Source organism: Crinia signifera, chromosome 11 (genome assembly GCF_055691185.1).
Source record: "Crinia signifera chromosome 11, ASM5569118v1, whole genome shotgun sequence".
NCBI classification, from domain to species: domain Eukaryota; kingdom Metazoa; phylum Chordata; class Amphibia; order Anura; family Myobatrachidae; genus Crinia; species Crinia signifera.
This window is the reverse complement of record NC_139227.1, coordinates 59,088,263-59,112,145: the sequence shown is the minus strand read 5'-3', so window position 1 is coordinate 59,112,145 and position 23,883 is coordinate 59,088,263. Positions and strand designations below refer to the sequence as shown.

The following is a 23,883-nucleotide window of genomic DNA, read 5'->3' as shown; positions in this document are numbered from 1 at the left end:
GGCCCTGGGCACAGCACTCAGCACACCAGCAGGAGACCAGTAGCCACAATGCTCCTAGGCACAGCCCTCAGCACACCAGCAGGAGATCAGTACTCACAATGCTGCCAGGCACAGCCCTCAGCACACAACGACAGGAGACCAGTAGCCACAATGCTCCTAGGCACAGCCCTCAGCCCACCGGCAGGAGACTGGTAACCACAATGCTGCCAGGCACAGCCCTTAGCAGGCAGGCAGAAGACCAGTAACCACAATGCTGACAGGCACAGCCCTCAGCACACTGGCAGGAAACCAGTAGCCACAATGCTCCCAGGCACAGCCCTCAGCACACCGGCAGGAGACCTGTAGCCACAATGCTGTAAGGCACAGTCCTCAGCACACCGGCAGCAAACCAGTATCCACAATGCTGCCAGGGACAGTCCTGACCTCAGCACATCGTCAGGAGACCAGTAACAACAATGCTGCCAGACACAGTTCTCAGCACATTGGCAAGAGACCAGTAATCACAATGCTGCCAGGCACAGTCCTCGGCACACCGGCAGGAGACCGGTAGCCACAATGCTGCCAGGCACAGTCCTCAGCACACAGGCAGGAGAGATCAGTAAGCACAATGCTGCTAGGTACAGTCTTCAGCACATCGGCAGGAGACCAGTAACCACAATGCTGCTAGGCACAGCCCTCAGCACACCAGCAGGAGATCAGTACTCACAATGCTGCCAGGCACAGCCCTCAGCACACAACGACAGGAGACCAGTAGCCACAATGCTCCCAGGCACAGCCCTCAGCCCACCGTTAGGAGTCCAGTAACCACAATGCTGTCAGGCACAGTCCTCAGCACACCTGCAGGAAACCAGTAGCCACAATGCTCCCAAGCACAGTCCTCAGCACACCGGCAGGAGACTAGTAACCACAATGCTGCCAGGCACAGTCCTCAGCACACCGGCAGGAGACCAGTAGCCACAATGCTCCTAGGCACAGACCTCAGCACACCAGCAGGAGACCAGTAGTCACAATGCTGCCAGACACAGTCCTCAGCACACTGGCAGTAGACCAAAATAAAGCATTACACCTGCCCTGTATAACAATAGCGGACTGATGAATTTTGTACTACAGTACATCTTTCAGAATGGGCCATGGACACAATGTTCACCAGGGAAACACTTTGTAATGGCATTAGTATGAAGCCTGAGACCCAACTGCAGCAAAATGAAGGCCATAGGACATGGGAACCCGCTTTAATTTGAACTGCTTCTGCATCCCAATTTGGCTCAGTAAAGGGTGGAAATCTGCAGTGATATGCATATAGTACACCGATGTGGCCATGGTAACGACTGGTAGCCATGTGTCATTGTAGTAATATACACACAGCAGTAATGACCACTCTCTATAAGAGATAAGCTGGCATGCATGTAAAACATGTACTTCAGTGCATACACAGTCATCTGGAGGCTGGCATAGGATGGCAGAACAGTTAAATGCATAAGAGTCACATACATACATACATAGGTTAAATACATAGGTTGTATCGGACAGAACTGTTCTCCTAATGCCACAATTATTGCACTATTATGTCTTTGCCTAAGATCCCTGCCCAGGAATGGACGCATAACTTACACTTGTAGAAGGGAGAGAAGACGCTCCAGAGGGACCTCCTGTCTGACCACCTCTCCCAGCTTCGTGCTACTCTGTACAATGCTCTCCAAGATGACAAGTGCCAGCTGTGTGATATCCACTGACATCAGATTCATGTTCACAAACGTCACCACCTGGGGACATAAAACAATCCGATAAGCCAGAGCGGGCACTGCCCAGATATATGCCCTACATGTGTATCACTGTGATAAGCCAGAGCGGGCACTGCCCAGATAAATGCCCAGCATGTATATCACTGTGATAAGCCAGAGTGGTCAAACCTCAGATATATGCCCAGCATGTGTATCACTGTAAAATGTGAGAGCAGGCACTGCCCAAATATATGTCCAGTGTGTGTATCACTGTGATATGCCAGAGCGGGCAATGCTCAGATGTCCTGCGTGTGTATCACTGTGATAAGCCAGAGTGGCACTGCCAAGATATATGCCCTGCATGATAAGCCAGAGCGGGCACTGCCCATATATATTTACTGCGAGTGTATCATTCTTATAAGACAGAGCGGGCTTTACCAAGATATATGTCCAGCGTGTGTATCACTGTGATAAGCCAGAAAGGGCACTGCCCATATATATGTCCTGCATGTGTAACACTGTGATATGCAAGTGCGGGCACTACTCAGATATATGCCCCGCATGTGTATCACTGTGATAAGCCAGAGTGGGAACTGCCCAGATATATATCATGCACATAGGCGAATCTAGGGGGTGGTCCGGGGGTGCACATTTTGTGGGGGGGATAGGGCTTTCCAACGAGCCCAGCCCCGTGTCCCTAGCCCCCTGGAAACCGGAGATACTGCCAGGCAAAGCTGGAACGTTTTCCCTATAGGATAACATGGGACCCGCTAATTCCGACCCCCACCCAGTTCAACGGCTGCCGGTTCCCCACTTTGGCATCACTGAAGCTCGAGGTTGATCTCAGTCGAACCCAAATCGCTGGGCCTTCAATCTGATACTAGGCTGGATCCATATGGGTTAATTGGTTCCAGGGATATTGAGGTTAAACCGTTTTTTTTTTTTTTCATTTCTTAAATGCAATTTCATGACTGTTTATGTTCTTTGAGGGCAGATTTCTCTGGAACCAAACAGCCCATTTTCACGGGACCAAAATCATTCGAAGCCAACTCAAAAGTTCTTTAATATGATACTGGTCTCATGTAAATGGGTCAGTTGGTTCCGAAGATATAGCTGGTTGGTTAAAGGGGGGTAGGGAGAGGGGAGTGGTTGTCTCTCCCCCTCACACCAGAAAATGCAGGGACTAGGCTGGTGTATAAGGGGTCAGCCTGGGAATGTCCCTGCATGATCCTGGCACCATATTCCCTGGTAAATCCCTGCATTTTCTGTTGTGAAAGGGGTATTATTTCAAACAGCCGTGACCTGCAGTGCTTTGAATCTGCCCAGCTGTGAATGACTGTCACCCCTGCAGCTTCCGCTCCAATTCTTCTCCCTGCTTTCACCTCAGCCCACCCCCCCCCCTTTAATCATGTGGTGCCGGCGCCCGGCGTGCTCCCCCGACGTCAAGCACAACAACAGCGTGCACAATATTTCAAATGTCCACTCGGCTAGAGGGGACACCAGGAGGGGAGTGGGAGCGTGCTCTGCTCCTCTCCCCATAGAAGCAGCTGCACCGCTCTCCATCTCTCCCTGCAGCAGCAGCGAAGGCTCATAGAAAAATTTACAGTAAGTGGCACTTTTGGGGGCATTGCTTAAGGGATGCTACAAGTGGCGGTATGTGGGGGCATTATGCATAATGTGTGGCTTAATGTGTAAGGGGCATTAAGGTGTGCAGCATCATGTGTAAGCAGCATTATGTGTGCAGCATCATGTGTAAGGGACATTGGGCCTTATTCTGGTTGGAGCGGCCGGGCCGTACGCGTACGTCCCTGGATTTTTTATGATCTGCGCATGCGTACATTCGCTAATGCGCAGGCGCGAACACTCCAAAACGCTTACGGACAGGCCTCTACGTGCGAAAAAACCTATACGCGAGTGTACGGGCATTGGGGGCGGCATAGGGGCGTGAAGAGGGGAGCGGCCGAAATAATGAGGGAAAATGGGCGTAAATATGGGCGTACACGGGGGTGTGCACCAAAAATGAGCGGTGCTACTACCGCACGATCGACTAAGGCACCGTTCATTTCGGACACAAAACAGGCGGCCGCCAACCGCCATCTCAAACCACCCCTACAGATACCGCATGCCAGCGTGCGCCTGGGTTTGCTAATTTACGCTGATTACTACTCAAACACATACACCTGAATGTAATAAGCAATGCTGCAGTCTATTAAGTCAAAACCATGATTTCACTACCTGCAAGCCACACACAGCACTCAAACACATTGGAAGCTTATCTTTCTATACTTCTCTACATTTAAAGGTTTGTTTAATTTAAGGTAAGAATCTTTTTAAGACCTGCTTATATATGCTAAGGTAGCTATTTGCTAAACAGTTACACACATTCACTACGTGCTTTCATAGACTTTACACAGTAGCACACTCAATCTACACAAGTCGACATGTGTCAACGTGTTCACTCTAATACAAACATAGGTTTTGTATTTATGATACAATAACATAAACCACATCTAACACCTACAAAGGATGTTTCAGCAATGTTTGAAGCCCATGCCCACTATTTTGCACATTAATTGATTCAATCAATTAATTAATTTTCATAATTATAGTTGAAAGGCAAGATTTGCAGGTCCATATATGTGAAGGGTATGCCAGCGTGCAGGGACGTACGCTCACTCTCACGAGCGGTGACATAAGCTGAGTTTTCCATTGAAAACAATAGGGACCCGTCCGTGCAAGCTGGCGTACGCTCAGATCTCCGCAAGAAGGCGGTGGGAAGACGGGCGAGAGACGTCCGTAAACGGCGGCGTACGCTCAGTTGTACGCCAGTTGTCGGAGTGTAAGGGCTGGCCCGTCCGTGTACGTTGGCGTACGCTCATTTGTACGCCACTCCCCTTCTACGTTGTTTATGCCCGTACGTATGCGGCTGATTTATGGGTGGACTTAACCCCAACGGCCGCGTACGGCTAGCGTACGTTAATAGTGAACGTACGCACGTTTGGCCGCACCGATCAGAATAAGGCCCTTTATGTGTGCAGCATCATGTGTAATGGATACTATGGTGCGCGGCATCATGTGTAATGGGTACTATGGTGTGCGGCATCATGTGTAATGGGTACTATGGTGTGCAGCATCATGTGTAATGGGTACTATGGTGTGCGGCATCATGTGTAATGGGTACTATGGTGCCATCAAGCAAGAACCCCCTAGAAATGAGCACGTAGGTAAGCAGCACTTATTTGGCAAATATGTAATGGGCATTACGGTTTGTTATATAGTATGTAATGGGCATCATGATGTTTGGCACAATGTGTAATGAGCATTATGCTGTGTGGCCTTATGTGTAATTGGCATTACGGCATGTGGCTTTATGTGTAATGGGTATTACAGAGTTTGCTAAAATGTGTAATGGGCATTAATTTGTATGGTCTAAAGTGTAATACCACACCCCTTTTGTGATGCCACACCTCCTTCTCATGAGGCCACGCCCCCTTTTTGCCGCGCGGCTACGCCGTGCAAAGGTCCCCCTCCTGTTGTGTCTGGATCTGGGACCAACCATTACCATAAATTCTAGATTCACCTATGGTCATGCATGTGTATCACTGTGATAAGTCAGAGCTGGTACTGCAAAGATATATCTCCTGCATGTGTACCACTGTGATAAACCAGAGCGGGAACTGCCCAGATATATGCCCAGTGTGATAATCCAGAGCAGGCGCTGCCCAGATATACATTCTGCATGTGTATCACTTTGATAACACAGAGTGGGCACTGCATGGATATATCTCCTGCATGTGTATAACTGTGATATGCCAGTGTGAACACTTTCCAGATGTCCTGCATGTGTATCACTGTGATAAGTCAGAGCAGGCACTGCCGTGATATATGTCCTGCATGTGTATCACTGTGATATGCCAGAGCGGGCACTGCCCAGATATATGACCAGCATGTGTATCACTGTGATATGCCAGAGCGGGCACTGCCCAGATATATGACCAACAAGTGTATCACTGTGGTATGCCAGAGAGGGCACGGCCCAGATATATGCCCAGCATGTGTATCACTGTGATATGCCAGAGTGGGCACTGCCCAGATATATGACAAGCATGTGTATCACTGTGATATGCCAGAGTGGGCACTGCCCAGATATATGCCCAGCATGTGTATCACTGTGATAAGACAGAGCAGGCACTGCCCAGATATATGTCCTGCGTGTGTATCACTGTGATATGCCAGAGCGGGCACTGCCCAGATATATGACCAGCATGTGTATCACTGTGATATGCCAGGGCGGGCACTGCCCAGATATATGACCAACAAGTGTATCACTGTGGTATGCCAGAGAGGGCACGGCCCAGATATATGCCCAGCATGTGTATCACTGTGATAAGCCAGAGCAGGCACTGCCCATATATATGTCCTGCGTGTGTATCACTGTGAAAAGCCAGAGCGGGCACGGCCCAGATATATGTCCTGCGTGTGTATCACTGTGGCTGTGTTGTGTCAGCTGTTAAGTGTGTAGTGTAAAGTGTGAGGAAATATTAATAAGAATATTGGAGATATTCCAGAGATCCCTCATCCATACTTGCCTACTTATAATTTCACCTCTCTGGGAGAAGCCCGGAGAGGCAACACGTCAGCAAGTCAGACATCACTTGGCCCCGCCCCCCATGCCGGAAAACTCAGTTATTTGCGGGCCGTGGAGAGAAGGTGGAGCTTAAATGCAGCGATCGCGTCATTTTAGCCCCGCCCCCTATCCGCGGACCCGCGATTTCAGGTAATAACACCAGCGGGCAAGGGGGGATCGGGGGCAATTAGCAGAATGCGGGAGACTTGCCCACCTTCCCGGGGGCCGGGAGAAGGACCCGATTTCGGTGAGGCTCCCGGCCATTCCGGGAGGGTAGGCAAGCCTGCCTTCATCTGATCTGACTCCCTTCTTCTGTCCTACACAGGATATAGCATCCCTGCATAGTGACTGTTTCTGCTGTAACAAACTCAGAGGCGTAGCGAGGGTGGTGCCAGTGGAGCACCAGCTCCGGGCACTGAAAGCTATGATCGCGCTAGAGCTGTGCCGGCACCACCAGCTCGCCTGCTCCCCTGCTCCCCGCTGTGTACGGGAGACGTGGTGCTATTTAAAATTTACGTCTCTCACTGGACCGCTAGCCAATAGGTGCTTGCGGTCCAGCAGCCAATCAACTGGTGGCTGCTGGACCGTGAGCGCCTATTGGCTAGCGCGGTCCAGTGGGAGATGTGAATTTTAAATAGCAGTGCACGTCCCCCAGGTACAGCGGGGAGCCAGGAGCGGGCGGGGATGCCGACCACACACACAAAACCTGATCACCGGAGAAAGGAGCTGGTGTCCTTGAATGAGCTGTGGCAGTGCGACTGTGTATATTATCTCTGGTGAGAGAGAGATGGACCTCACTCTCCTGTGTGTGTCTTACTGTATATAGCGGGAGATCCCTGACATAAATTGTTCTTCATGGTACTTGTATATATGCTTGTAGTGTGGATGTGTGTATTGTTTGTATATATGTATGTAAGCAGTGCTGTGTATGTATGTATGTATGCAGTGTTGTGTATGTATGTATGCAATATGTATGTATGTATGTATGTATGTTACATAGTTACATAGTAGGTAAGGCTGAAAAAAGACTTGCGTCCATCTAGTTCAACCTGGTATAGATATCCATTGCTGATTTGGTAGGTTCTCCCAGATACAGCGGGGAGCCAGGAGCGGGCGGGGGTGCCGATCACATACTTCCCCTGACAGCTGAGGGGGGCTACACACTACTCCCTCCCTGTTCCACATTACTCCCTCCCACCCTCACTCCCCAATACTACTCCCACCTTCCCCCCCCCCCGTTCCACACTACTCCCACCCTCTTTCCCTGCTCTGCACTATCACTCCCACCCTCCCTGATCTGCACTATTACTCCTACCTTCCCTCCCTGCTAGCAATTTCATAGTCCCCCTTGGCAACAAGTCCCCCTTGGCAACAATATTAGTCCCCCTTTGGCAACAAGCAACTTTAGCCCCCCTTGGCAATGAGCAACTTTAGCCCCCCTTGGCAACGAGCAAATTTAGCCCCCCTTGGCAACGAGCAATTTTAGTCCTCCTTGGCAATGAGCATGAAGCCCCTAGCATCGAGCATGAAGTTCCTAGCAATGAGCATGTAGGTCAGTGGCACTTATGTGTCAGATATGTAATAGGCATTACGGTTTGTTATATAGTATGTAATGGGCATTACGGTGTGTGGTATAATGTTAGGCCGCGTCCCCTTTTCGCCTCGCAAGAGCCCCGCCTACTACAAATCGAGGGGGGGGGGCGCGAAACATTCCCTTGCTCCAGGCACCGTGGCACCTAGCTGCACCGCTGAACAAACCCTGCTAGTAAATTGGATTCATACTCCTAGCATCCCTGCATAGTGACTGTTTCTGCTGTAACAAACCCTGCTGGTAAGTTGGATTCATACTCCTAGCATCCCTGCATAGTGACTGTTCTGCTATAAAAAAAACCCTGCTGGTAAATTGGATTCATACTCCTAGCATCCCTGTATAGTGAATAACTTACATTTGTAATTTTTTAGTCTGTATTTGGGCAGGAAAGGATATTATATTAGTGGACTATCTCCAACTCATACTGAATGTGTGGCAATCCACTCTGAGTGCCCCTGTGCCCTCAAAAAGGCTTAATGGCAGCCAATGCTGCTATTAGGAAAGACTGCAGCTTCATAGACACTGCAGGGATGTGAGGGGTTAACAGACCCAGCTCACATCCACGTGCAAAGAACCTGACATTCCCCTGATTGGCTGCCCTGGAGTGTGTGAAGACAGGAAGCAGAGAGGTCAGGGGTCAGCCAGCAGAACGGGACAGAGAAAACTTGCTGCAGTGGAGAGAAGGCAGAGATTGTGCACAGAGAGAGTGAGAAGACATGCTTGGAGCAGGGAGAGGCTCAGGCAGAGAGAGGAGAAAGCCCAGCAGCGTGTGTACAGTGAATGGAGAAGCTGTTCCTCTGTGCTGCACTGAAGAGGAGATCAGGTGCTGCTGATAGGTGCCAGGCAGAGTGAGACCCAGAGAGGAGTGAGAGACCCAGAGAGGAGTGAGAGACCCAGAGAGGAGTGAGACCCTGAAGAGTCATGACCAACAGGAGCTGGCATCTGCAGCTGAGAGTTAAGGTACAGGAGCTCCCCTACCCCCAGGCTGGCCTGCACCCCACATTGGCCCACTTTACCCAGCTATTGAAGTGGCTCTCCACTGCATAGGGGACAACTGTTATTGGGGTGCTGATCACCCTGCGACATTAGCAGCCCAGAGACACCTGCAACACCCCTCTGGCTGCATGCCAGATTTGCCACCACTGCCAAGCCTATATCTACAGCCTTCGTTGTATGTCTAGCAGGGGGTTGCCCTAGGTAACGGGAACCCGCCTGTACCCTATTGAAGGGATTGTTAATTTGCTCTGCCATGCTCGTAGTCAGTGTGCACACTAAGTTAGGTCCTAATTCAAAGTGAGGATATATGTCGACGTGGGACCATTATGTTGACACGTGACTGTGTATGTTGATTCATTTGCCAATAGATTATATTGAGGTTTCCTAGCCATTTAAATTGATTGCTAGATAGAATGATTATTGTTTGATTGTATGCTTTACTGTAGATATTTGTTCATTGAGTATTTCTTCTTGTCATTTGTCATTGAGATATTGCAGCGGTCAATCCGTGTGTTAGTAAATAAATTATTGTCGCTGCTAATCGTGGTAGAGTTGTCTTCTGTGGGTCCCTTGGGTTGTGCCGTTCCCTGCCACAGGTTCCCCAGCAGAAGCCGCGAAGAATCCAGAAGCCGCCGCCGTCACCAGCTCCAGATTAAGGTACGCCATCTTGCACCACACCGTACAGGGGCACTGTCACACTTGGCGTCTACGAACAGGATTGCACAAGACCCCTGTGAACGGCAAGATGTGGCGATCGCAGTACATAGAACCGCTGGAGATGCGAAGAACCGCCACTCCACCAGCCCAAGCCAATCAGAACTCGATTGGGGCCATCATCGAAGCGATGACCGAAATGACCAGGATGATCCGTGAGATGCGTCAGGAATGGGCGGAGGATGAAAAGGAAAGACAGCAACGTGAAGGTGGCAGAAGGCATAGATGGCAACAGAATCGCCAATGGAGGTCGGAACGACTACACCGTGACCGAGCCGATGTATGCCCACAGACTGTGAGATGGCATGGGAGAAGAGGTCCACCGGCAGTGTTCCAGAACACGTCAAGAGCATCCGGTGTAACGCAGATGACTGATAGGCCGCGAACCGGCCCAAGAAGGATCACAGGTCGTGTCCTGTGGTTTGATGTGCCGCGCGGATATGGATACATTAGACGTGCAGACAACGGGCGTAGTGTCTATGTCCATTACACCGCCATACAGAACGAAGACCCCCAGAATTGCTTTCGGAGCCTGAGCGATGGTGAAGCCGTCGAATTCGAATTAACAAGCGGGAAGAAAGGCACCAAGGCCGCAAAAGTGACGGGGCCGAATGGAACGCCGGTGCTACGCAACAGACATGCCCCAGAACAACAGTGGCACTACCCGCACCGTAAAGAGCCTCTACCATACCACCAATACACCGGAAGTACAGCTGAACTGAGAGAGGTCAAGCTAGAAAAAGAAAGAGTGAACAGCAACCCTCCTCGACCAGGACAGATGCCCCGCCCACCAGAACCTGAGATCACGAGGGCAAGTGAGAAACCGGTCATGTGGAGTGAGGTAGTCCACCAGAAGCAGCAAGCAGCGACTAGGCCTCTTGCAGAGCCAACCAGAGAGTATGTGCCTAGAATGGATGATGCCGATTATCGGGTGGCGAACCTAGGGCCAAGAATGGTAGACCAGCAGAGAAGCCCCGAGACCGTGGTTCAGATGGCTGTGACGCAGACAGTAGAGCCACCAGAAGCAGAACCAGTGGTGCCACTGCATGAATCCAAGGCCAAGGTAGAAGCACCAGAGAGAGAAGACAAGGCCAAGATCTGTTTCATCGGTGGGAAGCCGGTAACAAGTGGTGAATATACGACCATCTCAGGAGAGGAATTCGCCCTCAGAATCCAGCAGGCGATACAGAGGTCGAAGAGGCAAGTTCGAGAGGTGAGACATGCCTAAAGATGCGTACATCGTGAGAGTGGGCGCCATCCATTGACAGCCTTGGAGAAGCTGGACCGCAGAGGGATGGAGGTCCTGTGGCGGAGGGATGGTTGGCACGGGGAGCCCACATTGGATATCAGGTGATAGGGAGGCAGTAATTTGTATTTGTGGTGAATGTATGTGTACTCACCTGTTTTCTTTCTCACCGTTAAATGTCTTGTCATGGACATTGAGAGGTTTTTGGCAGGAACCTACTGACCCAGGTTAAGTTGCCTGCGGACAGGCAAATTTCCAGCAGGGAGGTATGTGGCAATCCACTCTGAGTGCCCCTGTGCCCTCAAAAAGGCTTAATGGCAGCCAATGCTGCTATTAGGAAAGACTGCAGCTTCATAGACACTGCAGGGATGTGAGGGGTTAACAGACCCAGCTCACATCCACGTGCAGAGAACCTGACATTCCCCTGATTGGCTGCCCTGGAGTGTGTGAAGACAGGAAGCAGAGAGGTCAGGGGTCAGCCAGCAGAACGGGACAGAGAAAACTTGCTGCAGTGGAGAGAAGGCAGAGATTGTGCACAGAGAGAGTGAGAAGACATGCTTGGAGCAGGGAGAGGCTCAGGCAGAGAGAGGAGAAAGCCCAGCAGCGTGTGTACAGTGAATGGAGAAGCTGTTCCTCTGTGCTGCACTGAAGAGGAGATCAGGTGCTGCTGATAGGTGCCAGGCAGAGTGAGACCCAGAGAGGAGTGAGAGACCCAGAGAGGAGTGAGACCCTGAAGAGTCATGACCAACAGGAGCTGGCATCTGCAGCTGAGAGTTAAGGTACAGGAGCTCCCCTACCCCCAGGCTGGCCTGCACCCCACATTGGCCCACTTTACCCAGCTATTGAAGTGGCTCTCCACTGCATAGGGGACAACTGTTATTGGGGTGCTGATCACCCTGCGACATTAGCAGCCCAGAGACACCTGCAACACCCCTCTGGCTGCATGCCAGATTTGCCACCACTGCCAAGCCTATATCTACAGCCTTCGTTGTATGTCTAGCAGGGGGTTGCCCTAGGTAACGGGAACCCGCCTGTACCCTATTGAAGGGATTGTTAATTTGCTCTGCCATGCTCGTAGTCAGTGTGCACACTAAGTTAGGTCCTAATTCAAAGTGAGGATATATGTCGACGTGGGACCATTATGTTGACACGTGACTGTGTATGTTGATTCATTTGCCAATAGATTATATTGAGGTTTCCTAGCCATTTAAATTGATTGCTAGATAGAATGATTATTGTTTGATTGTATGCTTTACTGTAGATATTTGTTCATTGAGTATTTCTTCTTGTCATTTGTCATTGAGATATTGCAGCGGTCAATCCGTGTGTTAGTAAATAAATTATTGTCGCTGCTAATCGTGGTAGAGTTGTCTTCTGTGGGTCCCTTGGGTTGTGCCGTTCCCTGCCACAGGTTCCCCAGCAGAAGCCGCGAAGAATCCAGAAGCCGCCGCCGTCACCAGCTCCAGATTAAGGTACGCCATCTTGCACCACACCGTACAGGGGCACTGTCACAAATGCACAGCCTGGACAGCCTTCACTGAGCTCCCTGTCTGCAGGTCTCTTAAGACCTAAAGCTCATAGCCATTGCTTTCTGTTCAACCCAATATATATTACTAGTCGTATTTTCTCTGTCACCATTTCAGTGTGCCAGATTCCACATTAATTCTCTCTGCACTGTATATGTCCTTCTACACATGCTTCTCACACTACTTACCCTAACTTTGTATTTTTTTTTCTTTTCTCTAATCTGACACTATCTCATACTTGCAGGGTTGCCTACCCTCCCACATTCAGCGGGATGTGGGGAGGGTAGGAACCTCCCGCTGCGTCGCAAAGCCCCCTTACCCTCCCGGATTTTGCTTGTGCCTCACCAAAAATCCAAACTGCGCATGTGCGTATGAAGCATGGCAGGATGAGTCACAGTGCGCAACCTCGCGATAATTAAAAGCCGGCCACCGTGGGGTTATTATGGGTAATGATGGCCATTCTGCATGCACTACACAGCAGACCCACTAGGATAGGAGGTTCGGCAACTGGTGTGCTGGGCGGCTGGGCCAGGTCAGCAGGCACCAGAGGCAGCGTACTTCAAAACCGCTCTCCCGCTCTGCTGAACCTCCTGTCACACTGACAGGCAGCAGCTGAGCATCATCATCTCTTCTCCCTGCCGATCCCTGGTGCTGCTACTGCCAGTGCTGCTGTAGACATGAACACAGCACACAAACAAAAAAGAAAATAAGTCCCAAGGCGCAAACAACTTTCTTCAGCCGGATCCACAAATACAGGGTCACCACTCAACCCCTAAATTCGGAAAGCTTGTTTGGAGAATTGGACCAGGTCTGTATACACAATTATCTGATGTTCCTCAGGAAGACGGAATATGTAAAATAAATAAAAGCGTGTGTGAGAAAAACATCTATTCAGCCCACATGGTATGAATAGGAATCTGGGATTTGGGTCACTAGAAGCATACCCTCACTCACACTATAACAAAGAAGATGGTGCACATAAAGGTTTCTTTACATAGGTTCACCACGGGTGTGTTTTCAAAAGGTGAAGGCTGCGTACCATACTCACAAGTAAGAATACCGCTATAAGCACATCTGGGTATCTTTATGGAAGGGGACTCCTGTCATGGAGGACAATGGCTCCCGTGTACGGATGTAAGCAGACAAAGAAAACCACTTTCAGTGTCTATACATTTATTTAAACATGTGGATACATAAAACTGGGATCTGCAAAGATGTTAAAAGAAATCCGGTACCTTGTGGCTGGGGTATTGGCCGTATACCCCAGACCGTCACCGTCAGCAAACAGTATCCCAGTGCAAGAAACAGCAAGTGCGCTCCTCTCCTGCCAACGCGTTTCAACAGGATAACCTGTCTTTTTCAAGGATTGGAGAGGAGTGCTAGGGAGTCCATATTTATACCCATGCACATTAAGCCTAATTGGACTTCAACCGCCGGAAGTTCAATGCTGGGCGGAAGTGCCATAGATTTTAATAGTTTGGACTAAACAATGGGGGTAAAGTCATGTTTAATAATAATTTAGAACCATGCCCCTACTTAAACAGGTGGCCATATTAAAGATTATGCCCCAATTCATAGTGCAGGCGTCCAGCGCCGTTCTCCGGGTCCCGTGGAACGCATCGGAGCTGGCCGATGGAACGCATATGTCACTTCCGGAAGAGACTCTGTTATGTTTAACTTGACAGCGCCGTCCTCCGAATGCTGTGGAACGCATCGGGGACGGACGCTGACACGCATAATAACTTCCGGTTTTGGTATTTCCGGAAGAGGCCTCCTATAGGAAGAAGCTCTGCTTGGGTTAACTGGACAGCGCCGCCCTCCGAATGCTGTGGAACGCATCGGAGGCGGCCGCTGACATGCATGCTAACTTCCAGTTTTAATATTACCGGAAGAGGACTCCTATTGTTGGCGCTGTGGTTAAGAAAAATATGCTGGAACGCATGGGGACCGTAAATCACAGTGTATTCCAGACTGACAATCACAGTGCATTCCATTCCAGTGCGGCATAATAAAAATTGTATTGAAAATACAGAGATGCCTAGGAGACGTAATGCGATAATTTGGAGGCATTTAAAGTGACGATGTGCAAAAGGGGTATAATAATTAAGTGGCAATGTGCATGAACAAATATGACTTTCACAATCAACATTTAAAATTGACAAATGCATTAATGTGATAAAACCAGTAAATCTAAGAACAATTAAAACCATTAAAAGATCAAAGAAACCATTTCAACTCAAAATCTGAGTTCAGGCCATGCGGGGATAACGAGTTGAGGTCGTAAATCCACTGCATTTCCTTTTTAGCCAAATTATTATATTTATTGTTATGTCGCCAGTTGTCCTTGATGAGTTCCAAGCCCCAGAATCCTTTAATATGATTCGGGGAGCATTGGTGGATTTCTTTAAAGTGCAATGAGAATGGATGGTCTGGATTTCCCTTTTTTATATTTCTTATGTGTTCGGACCACCGGATCTTCAGGGTCCTGGTGGTCTTTCCCACATATAATTTGTCGCATGTGCACATGATGACATAAATGGCATACTTTGAGTTGCACGTCATGAAATGGTTTAATTTAAAAAGCTGATTATTCAGTGTTACTTTTTTTTTCTATCTGTACCAGGGCATGAATTGAAAATGGTGCAGTCTCCGCACCTGTGAAACCCCTTGTTTATGATAATGCCTCCCAAAGGTTTCTCCATAAAGGCACTGGAGACCAATTTGTCTCTTATGTTTATGTAGGGCGAGATGTACTAAGCTTGAAAAGTGATAAAATCGAGAGTGATAAACAACCAGCCAATCAGCTACTACCTGACATTTTTCAAACACAGTAGAAAAAGACAAGAAGGATTGGTCGCACAAGACCATACAATAAGTGTTGTTGGACCCCCTTGAGTCAATCACTACTGTCAAGTTATGGTGATGGCAGAGGTGTGCTACCCCAGGACAGTGAGAAATATCACATCAAAAAGGAAAAAAGGAATGTCCTTTTAGGTTGGGTGCACCTATATTTATCTAAAATCTAACTTTTAATGAGAATATATATTAAAATGCTGCAAAATGTTTAAAAGATACACACAGAGAATGGACATACAACGATTAAAGTAAGAAATAACAATTAATAAAATAAAGGTGGCAGACAGAATGCTCTCTTCAATTCACTTATATATCGAGGATGGATTGATGTGTGGATGTGTAGGGCACTTTATTCTTGATTCACATGTGTTGGGCACTTATTTGTTAATAAACATATGTTGCAGACCGTTTATTTAAACTGCTCGCTGCTAATGTCCGCACAGCGGGTGCACACAGTATCTCTGCTAATGATGATCACGCACTTGGCCGTTCGCCCATTTACCCAGAATGTAACAGGGACAATTGTGTGGGCTTGCACCAAGTGCAGTGTAATATTCTTAATATATTAGGCTGATATTCATCCACTGCGAGCCCGCATGTGGAGATTTACGCCTCTGGTGAATTCTGAGCCGATTGCTCACAAACTGCTTTTGCTATTAGTTGCACCGGCAGTCTGGCATTGAGTCTCAAAAAGAGTGTACAAAGTTTATTTTCTATCAGGATCTGTCAGGTTGCTGCGGTGTGATATTCATCGCAGTGCTCTGAGATCTCTGATATCTTACGTATGTAAGTGTCAGCTTAGTAACTACTAGTACGGATGCTTAATATTAGCCCATTTATAATAGAAACTTGGTCATGGATCCGACATAGACATCATACAGGACTTATGAATTACCTACTATGTATATTTACCTTAACATCGATACCGCGCTGATTCACCTTTTGACTTCTGACAAACGGAATCTCCTGCACACCGTAGACAACACCCGCTCTCTGATTGGTAGACAGGGACACACAGGGGTATAAAACTCCTGTCATGGCTGATATCTGGTTGGCCTTGAAAAAGCTGTTCTGCGAAGCGCGTGCCGGCTAGTGGTGCGCAGACAGAACGAGCTCTCTCTCACTCTTTATTATTTTCATTATTAGGATGTATTTTGATTGTGTGTAGAACTAAGCATTACTCCACAGCCCTTATAAGGGTAGCGGGGCACGATTGGTACTAGTGCCGGCGTTTCAAACCCTCACATGCCCAGCCACTGAGCACATATCTCTGGCATAGAGGAGGGATGGCTGGTTGCTCCGATCTGACATTAGAGATCTCAGAGCACTGCGGTGAATACCACACCGCAGTAGCCTGAGAAACCCTGATAGGAAATACGCTTTGTACACTCGCTGAGATTTACTACCACACCGCCGGTGCATACCAATAGCACAAGCAGTGAATGAGTAATCGGCTCAGAATCTATTAGAGGCGTAAATCTCCACATGCGGGCTCGCAGTGGATTAATGTCAGCCCAAGCTATCTAAGATAACTATACTGTACCTGGTGCAAGCCCACACGAATTGTCCCTGCTACATTCGGGGTAAATGGGTAAATGACCAAGTGCTTGATTACTGTAGGCAGCGATATTGTGTGTACCTGATGTGTGGGCATATCAGCGAGGAGTTTATATAAATGGTCTGCAACATATGTTAATTAACATTAAGTACTGAGCAGCCCCTATAAGAGTAGCGGGGCACAATCGGTACCAATACCGGTGCTTTCTACCCTCACGTGCCCAGCCATTGAGCTCATATTTCTGGCACAGAAAAGGGACGGTTAGCCGCTCCGCAAGGGGATGCTTAGTGAGCCGATGCACATACACTTCAATCTGATATCAGAGATCTCAGAGCACTGCGATGAATATCACACCGCAGCAACCTGACAGATCCTGATAGAAAATAAACTTTGTACACTCTTTTTGAGACTCGACAAGATTGGGGGGAGATATGTCAATCGCACAGGTAGGTACAGTAATTTATTTCGAAGAGGACCCTCCTGAGTACTGATGATTTTTTGGGGTATTTATACAGTAAATGAGGGTGTGCTACCATAGGCATTAGGAATCACAAGAGTTTTAGGAAAGAAAGAATGCCTTTTGCTGGTGCACCTAAGAATTTACTCATAGTATATAACGTTTATTGGGTATACGGTAAAAAATTTTAGCGAAATAAAACCAAGACATACAAAAATCACAAACATTTATTAAAAATGGGGAGGATGTTCCCCTGACTCAGTGTGACCCCCTGATCACCACCACCCCCTGTGTATGAGTGTTTTATTCAGTATGCAGCAGCGATGAGAGTGAAGTGCTCTCAGGTGGAGAGAGCTGATGGTACAGTCTCTCTCACACTCAGTAGTATATCTCACCGTGAGATAACTATAACGCTTTATGTGATAGCGATGAGAGTCAGTGTTCTCAAGCAGAGAGGACTAGCGATACAGTCTCTCTCGCAGGCTAGGTGAGGCGTGCACCCGTCCCGGGCCGTCCTCTGATGTTACTGCCGTGAGGCTCCAAGTAACCACTCTCGCTTCTCAGAGTTGAGCGCTGGTGAACAACGTTTGAGGTGTGCAGACTTGCACTTGCCTTGTTCACCCAGACAGCTCAGGGAACGCTAAGTCTGGCGCCAGACTAACGTGTAGTCACGGTGTGGACCAGTGACCGTGATCGCGCTGCGGTACAGTTCAAAAATTATACATTGTATGTGGGGAGGGGAAGAGGGGGATTTAGAACACACTGAGTGTGTTAGTCGGTCAGCGTACGCTTCGCTGTGAACGCTTCCTCAGGTCCTGAGGTCCAGACTTAAATTTGCCCCGGACTCTGAAGTAAATAAATTTGATTTATACATAGACACTCACAAATTCATCAGAAAGTTAAACATAAAAAAATTTTTTGCAAAAAAATCACAATCTCACACAGAACAGACAGTTGAAAATGAGTTCACAAACTTCAAACCTCAATCAACATTCAACCCTACTTTCTGCAAAGGATCTCATATCGAAACTTTTCAAAAAGCAATCGAAAGAGACATTGATAATATTCCTGACAGAACAAAAAAGAAAATAAACCTATCCGCTGGAGAAAGGAAAGCATTAAGAACATTAAAAGAAGACCTATCAATCACTATCAAACCAGTTGATAAAGGCGGGGGAGTGGTGGTACTGGACAGCAAAATGTATGAAGATGAAATAAATCGACTACTGTCAGATACCACAACATACGAGACTCTTCACGCCGATCCAACTATCAAATTCCAGAAAAAATTAACAGCTATATTAGACGAAGCACTCATCCTGGGCATTATCAATCAAAATGAATACAAATTTATCAAAACAGACCACCCGAAAATTCCCACATTTTACTGTCTCCCAAAAATCCACAAAAATTCAAAAATTCCCCCCGGTCGCCCAATTGTGTCAGGAATCAACTCAATTACATCTAACCTCTCTGTGTTTCTAGACTCCTTCCTTCAACCCCTGGTCTCTGTTCAACAAAGCTATCTAAAGGACACTATTAACATCCTCCAACACCTGGCCAATTTAGAATGGAAATCCAACTACATTCTGGGCACAAGCGATGTCACCTCACTTTATACCTCAATTAGACTTCAAGAAGGCTGCGATCACACTTTACATCACTTGACAAAAACTACTTTATCAAACAGCAAAGTTAACTTCATCATGGAAGGAATTAACGACGGGACCTTCTACATCCAAAGGTGCGGGACCGCGATGGGCACGCCCTTCGCCCCATCGTACGCCAATCTATTTGTCGCAAAGTGGGAGGATGATTGGATATGGACAAACAACAGATATAGACAGAATATAGTACTGTGGAAAAGATTTATCGATGACATCATATTCGTCTGGGGAGGTACGGAATCAGAACTAGAAGAATTCAAACACTATCTCAATACCAACCAACTTAACCTCCGCTTCACTACAGTTACCAGCAAAGAAAAAATCATCTTCCTTGATCTAGAAATCACAATAGAAGACAACACATTAACCACAAAAACATACACTAAACCAGTCGATGGAAATAATATCATTCCTGTACAGAGTAACCATCACAGAAACTGGGTCAAGAACATCCCCTTGGGACAGTATAGAAGAGTCAGAAGAAATTGTACCAACACCAATACTTTTCTGGAACAAAGCGAGACTCTTACTAAGAACTTCCTACAAAAAGGCTATAAAGAACAATTCCTACGAGCCCAGTTAAAAACTGTCACAGATCTTGACCGTTCAGAAACCATTCAATATAAAAACAAAGAGCATTCAACACAGCAAGAAATCAAATTCATTACCCAATTTAATAGTAACCATCAGATTTTTGAAACCATTCTTAAAAAAAACTGGCCACTTTTACTGCTGGATGAAGACTTGAAACCTCTTCTAACTGAAAGACCAAAACTAGTTTACAAAAAAGCTAGAAACCTTCGACAAGAGCTAGTGTCCAGCTTCACAAAATCCAGTACAGCTAACACTGTTAAACAATCCAATGGCTTCCATTATTGTTTAAACTGCAAGGCTTGCAAAAATGAACATAAACCCTCTACCAAATCAACTAAAACCTTTACATCCCACGTGACAAAGAAAGAATATATAATCAAAGACCATATCTCCTGCGAATCAGAAGGCATTATATATCTCCTGTGCTGTCCCTGCGGACAACAATGCATAGGACAAACAAAAAGACAATTGAAAATCAGAATCAGTGAGCATATCTATAATATCAAAAGGGGGCTCACTACCCACAGCGTATCTAACCACTTCCTACAGGTTCATAATAAAAATCCCACAGGTTTGAAATTTATTGGAATTAAAAAAGTAAGCCCACATTGGAGAGGTGGTGATTTTATTAAACAATTGAAGAAAACTGAAACAAAGTGGATTTATGAATTGCAAACTTTAATTCCAAAAGGCATGAACATAGATTTTGAACTTAACGCCTTTTTATAACCAATTAACATACCTGCAGATTTATTTATTGTTTATACATTTCATATTTTTCTTTTTCCCTCTTTTCTTATCTTAACCTGAAAAGCACCTTTAATTTTTTTAAATATAAAAAATCTTTTTACTATTTTTAGTAATTATTTAACATCAACAGAAAATTTTCTCTGCACGATGTTCTATTTTTGAGTCTTTACCCATGAGGTTGCCGCCAATTCCGACCGTCAACTTCCTTTTTTAATAAAGTTTTTTCAAATAAAAAAATAAAAAATAAAAAAATTTCTTTTGAATAAAAGACTGACAAGCACAGCCTATGGATATTCTTGAAAAAGTGCTGCATAGCATGAAACGCGTTGAATGAGGCTGTTCTCCGTGGGCACGCTCTCCTGCACGCTCCACTACCCTAATCCATCAAGCACAGAAGCCGGAGAAACGATCGCTGTTTGCCGGGTGACGTCACCATACAGTCCCGGACAGCGCAGAACACAAGCGGCTTATTTCTGCAAGCGGCTCCTGACAATCTTCTCCCTCGGCTCACCCCGGCAGTCTGTGTTAGAGGTAGGGAAAGTGCAGCCCTACGGACTTCGCTACATTAGCCTGAAAAGAGCTGTATACATTTTATTAACCCCATTATTTCCACAGGTGCTTTTCTCAATCTTTTCTTTCTTTTATCTATTTTCTTTATTAGCGCTCATATCTATATTACATTGTTCCATTTTTTAATGAGCTGCTCTCATATATTTCAAGCGCAGTGTCTACCCCCTTATTGGAGGACATAATATATTTATGTGTGAGGAAGAGACTGCAATTGTATATGCCCCCTCACAGAGGAAATACAGGAGGGGTTAATATAACCCAAATGGATTAACATAATCCAAAAGGACTAGTAGGATCCTTTTTCTGGAAATGATATGTGCATCAGACATAATTTCTCTAATAAAGGAGCAAAATACAGAGTATAAGGGAACATCCCTTACTACTGGCCAAATGGAATAGTCCAAGTAGTCTACTCTAGGGCAGATCTTGGCAGACTGTACCATTATCCCTGCTATTGGGGGAGAGACTTAAAAGTGATTGTTGTATGCCCACCTATGGGTTAAATAAAGTTGGGGTGCGCGAGCACCATGGTGCAGTTGCCCACTCAAACAGAGTCTATAAAAAGGGGGAGGATCGGAGCACTGGGAGAGAAGAAACAGTCTTCCCCTCAGAGAAACGGGAGAGGAGAGTGACGTAGCCCGACAGCGGTGGATATTGGGGCTGGGGGGAGTGAGGATTTTACCGGAGAGACCAGCCGCTGGCATCTGAAGGTCTTCTTACCGGCGGGCGACTGAACTGACAGGAGGCGCAGGATTGTTCAGTCCTCGTCCGGCTGCGCGGCAGTGAGTGACGGGCGGCATCATCAGTGAGAGGCAGCGCCATTAGGGGACGACCTGGGGGACAGAAGAGACAGCCACTGGCTGCTCTGAGCGAAGGAGGGACAGAGGCGGCATATTGGTGAGTCAGCCAATCCCCCAGAGGATGAGAGGAAGGCACTGAGGTGGATATACACTGACAGGCAGGCTCAGGAGAGAGAAAGGAGGTGTGGGGCGTTCCGCAGTGAATGCCCTTATACCAGTGGTTCCCAAACTTTTTTGAATCACGGCACCCTAGAGCATCAAAATATTTTCAAGGCACCCCTAGGCCTGCTGTTGTATTGGAAAATTGTACATTGTGTCAATTGTTAAAATGACTATATGTATTGTGTATACTATATGAGCCGAAGTGTTGGCTTTTATTGAATAAATTTTATAACTGAGGAAAAAAGTTGTGTACCTTCACCTCTAAGCGCACTCTGTTCCCTTTTTGTATCTCTATCTGTCTTGAGTCCCGGCTAGCAGGGGACTTTCAGAGTTGCAGCTATTCACTACTAGGGCGCAGACAGTTGGGTACTTTCCATTTTCTTACCCCTAGGCCCCTATCGAGAAATTCAGAAAAAAAAATATTAAATGAAGTGCATTGTGTTTATATGTCACAGTTATCTGGTGAGGGACGGGATTTGCTTCTGTTTGTCCACATATATTATGATTGGCAGCCACCAGCACTGGTTTTGCCTGGTACATTGAGCATAAATATTATGAAGTGATCTTGGTCCACCAACCCAAGGCACCCCTGCAAGTGTCCTGAGGCACCCCAGGGAGCCTAGGCACACAGTTTGGGAACCACTGCCTTATACATTAAGCTGGTGCAGCAATAAAACCCCTCATAAGTACAGCATTGGCTATCTTATTATCTAGAGAGTGAGGAGAGATAGCACGGCACTATATCCTATCTACATAAAGGCGGGGATAAATTTTAGCGTTGGCTACCTCATTAAACTTTTGGGCAGAAGACTAGTAGCCAAACCTCCCAAAGTGTGCCCAAAGATGAACTCTGTGTCTACCCAGGAGCTACCGTGATTATACTGCTTTTATTGTGCTTGTTATTAACCGCTGTCATCAAAATAAAAAGCAGCAATGAATTATAACAGTAATTAGTCTGTCAGTTCAGTGAGGAGAAAAACTGCTGGTATAGTGTTCTGTCATCTACTTTCCAGAGGGAAATAAGTATTCAGCAAAGTAACTGATTTAACACAGAAAGAGTTTATTGAGTGGATACAATCTTTCTATCTACCAAGAGAGCTTTATGATTTTCACAGTTACATTTTGGATTACAAATACTTTGTTTCTAATCTACAATTCAGGGAAAGACAGTTTATATTTCATAAAACAGAGAGGAATTGAAAGTCTTCAGGGAATGGAGCAAACTAGGGAAGGTTCTTGAACTTAATAGCGTGAACAGATTGCTAACCTCATCAGCTGACGCGCGCGCCTGACGTTACGCAGGCGGCGCCAGTTTTGAATAAGAAGCCGGCGTCTGCTGGGCACAGACGCCGGTTATAGCTTCTCCAGCTGATTCCCGGACCCTGGTGCTGTCTGCGCATCCAGCCCTCCGGATTTGCTCCTTGTTCATTTTTCTGGTCTCCTGTCAGTTCCTGCTGGTAGGACCCTGCGTTACCATCCTGCTCCAGTGCCCCAGCCCAGCTCCTCTGGCGTTCTCCCAGGGTCACGTAAGTGCTCCTGTGGAGCCTGGTGCATATCTTTGAAGCTGCCTAGCTCTTTTTGCTATTAGGCTGTCCAGCCATTTGTTTAGTTCCCCTTTGTGTGGTATTGAACTTCGCCCCGCCGTGGGCTTAGCTCATCTTTCTATTTCTGTTAGTCCCCTGTTACTCACTTCTCTTTGCCTCCAGTATATCTTTCTCTGATAAGCAGGGCCTTCCATTTTCCTGTCCCAGGTTTTACTTTTGGGGATTCGCTGCCTAGCCTTGTCATTATATTTTGTGTGGAGATTCCCCGTTTCTTGTGCCTGCGACTGGGTCGCATTCCTGTCTTTGGCCCGGTGCCGGCAGACAGAAGTATTTGTACAGTCAGGCCCGGTAGTTAGTCCATCCTCTTGAGTTACCCCTGACGATCGCTTACCCTTTGTCCCCACATAGACCTAGCTGCATCGGGGTTGGAACGGGCCTAACTCCCTCCTTCAGAACGCGGCAGCCACAGGTGAAGCCTAGTTCTCGCAGGGGTTTGTCATCTGA

The 23,883-nt window shown here is 47.1% G+C and overlaps 1 protein-coding gene across 4 annotated transcripts in view; it reads right to left on the bottom strand.

Annotated features, from left to right (window-relative positions):
• ELMO3 (engulfment and cell motility 3) overlaps window positions 1-23,883 on the bottom strand; it is a 286,359-nt gene that overhangs the window by 126,794 nt on the left and 135,682 nt on the right. For all 4 annotated transcript variants that reach the window (XM_083164845.1, XM_083164844.1, XM_083164843.1 and 1 more), the window contains exon 8: window positions 1,612-1,763. In XM_083164845.1, the coding sequence (XP_083020971.1) occupies window positions 1,612-1,763 (152 nt within the window). The remainder of the gene's footprint in view (window positions 1-1,611; window positions 1,764-23,883) is intronic.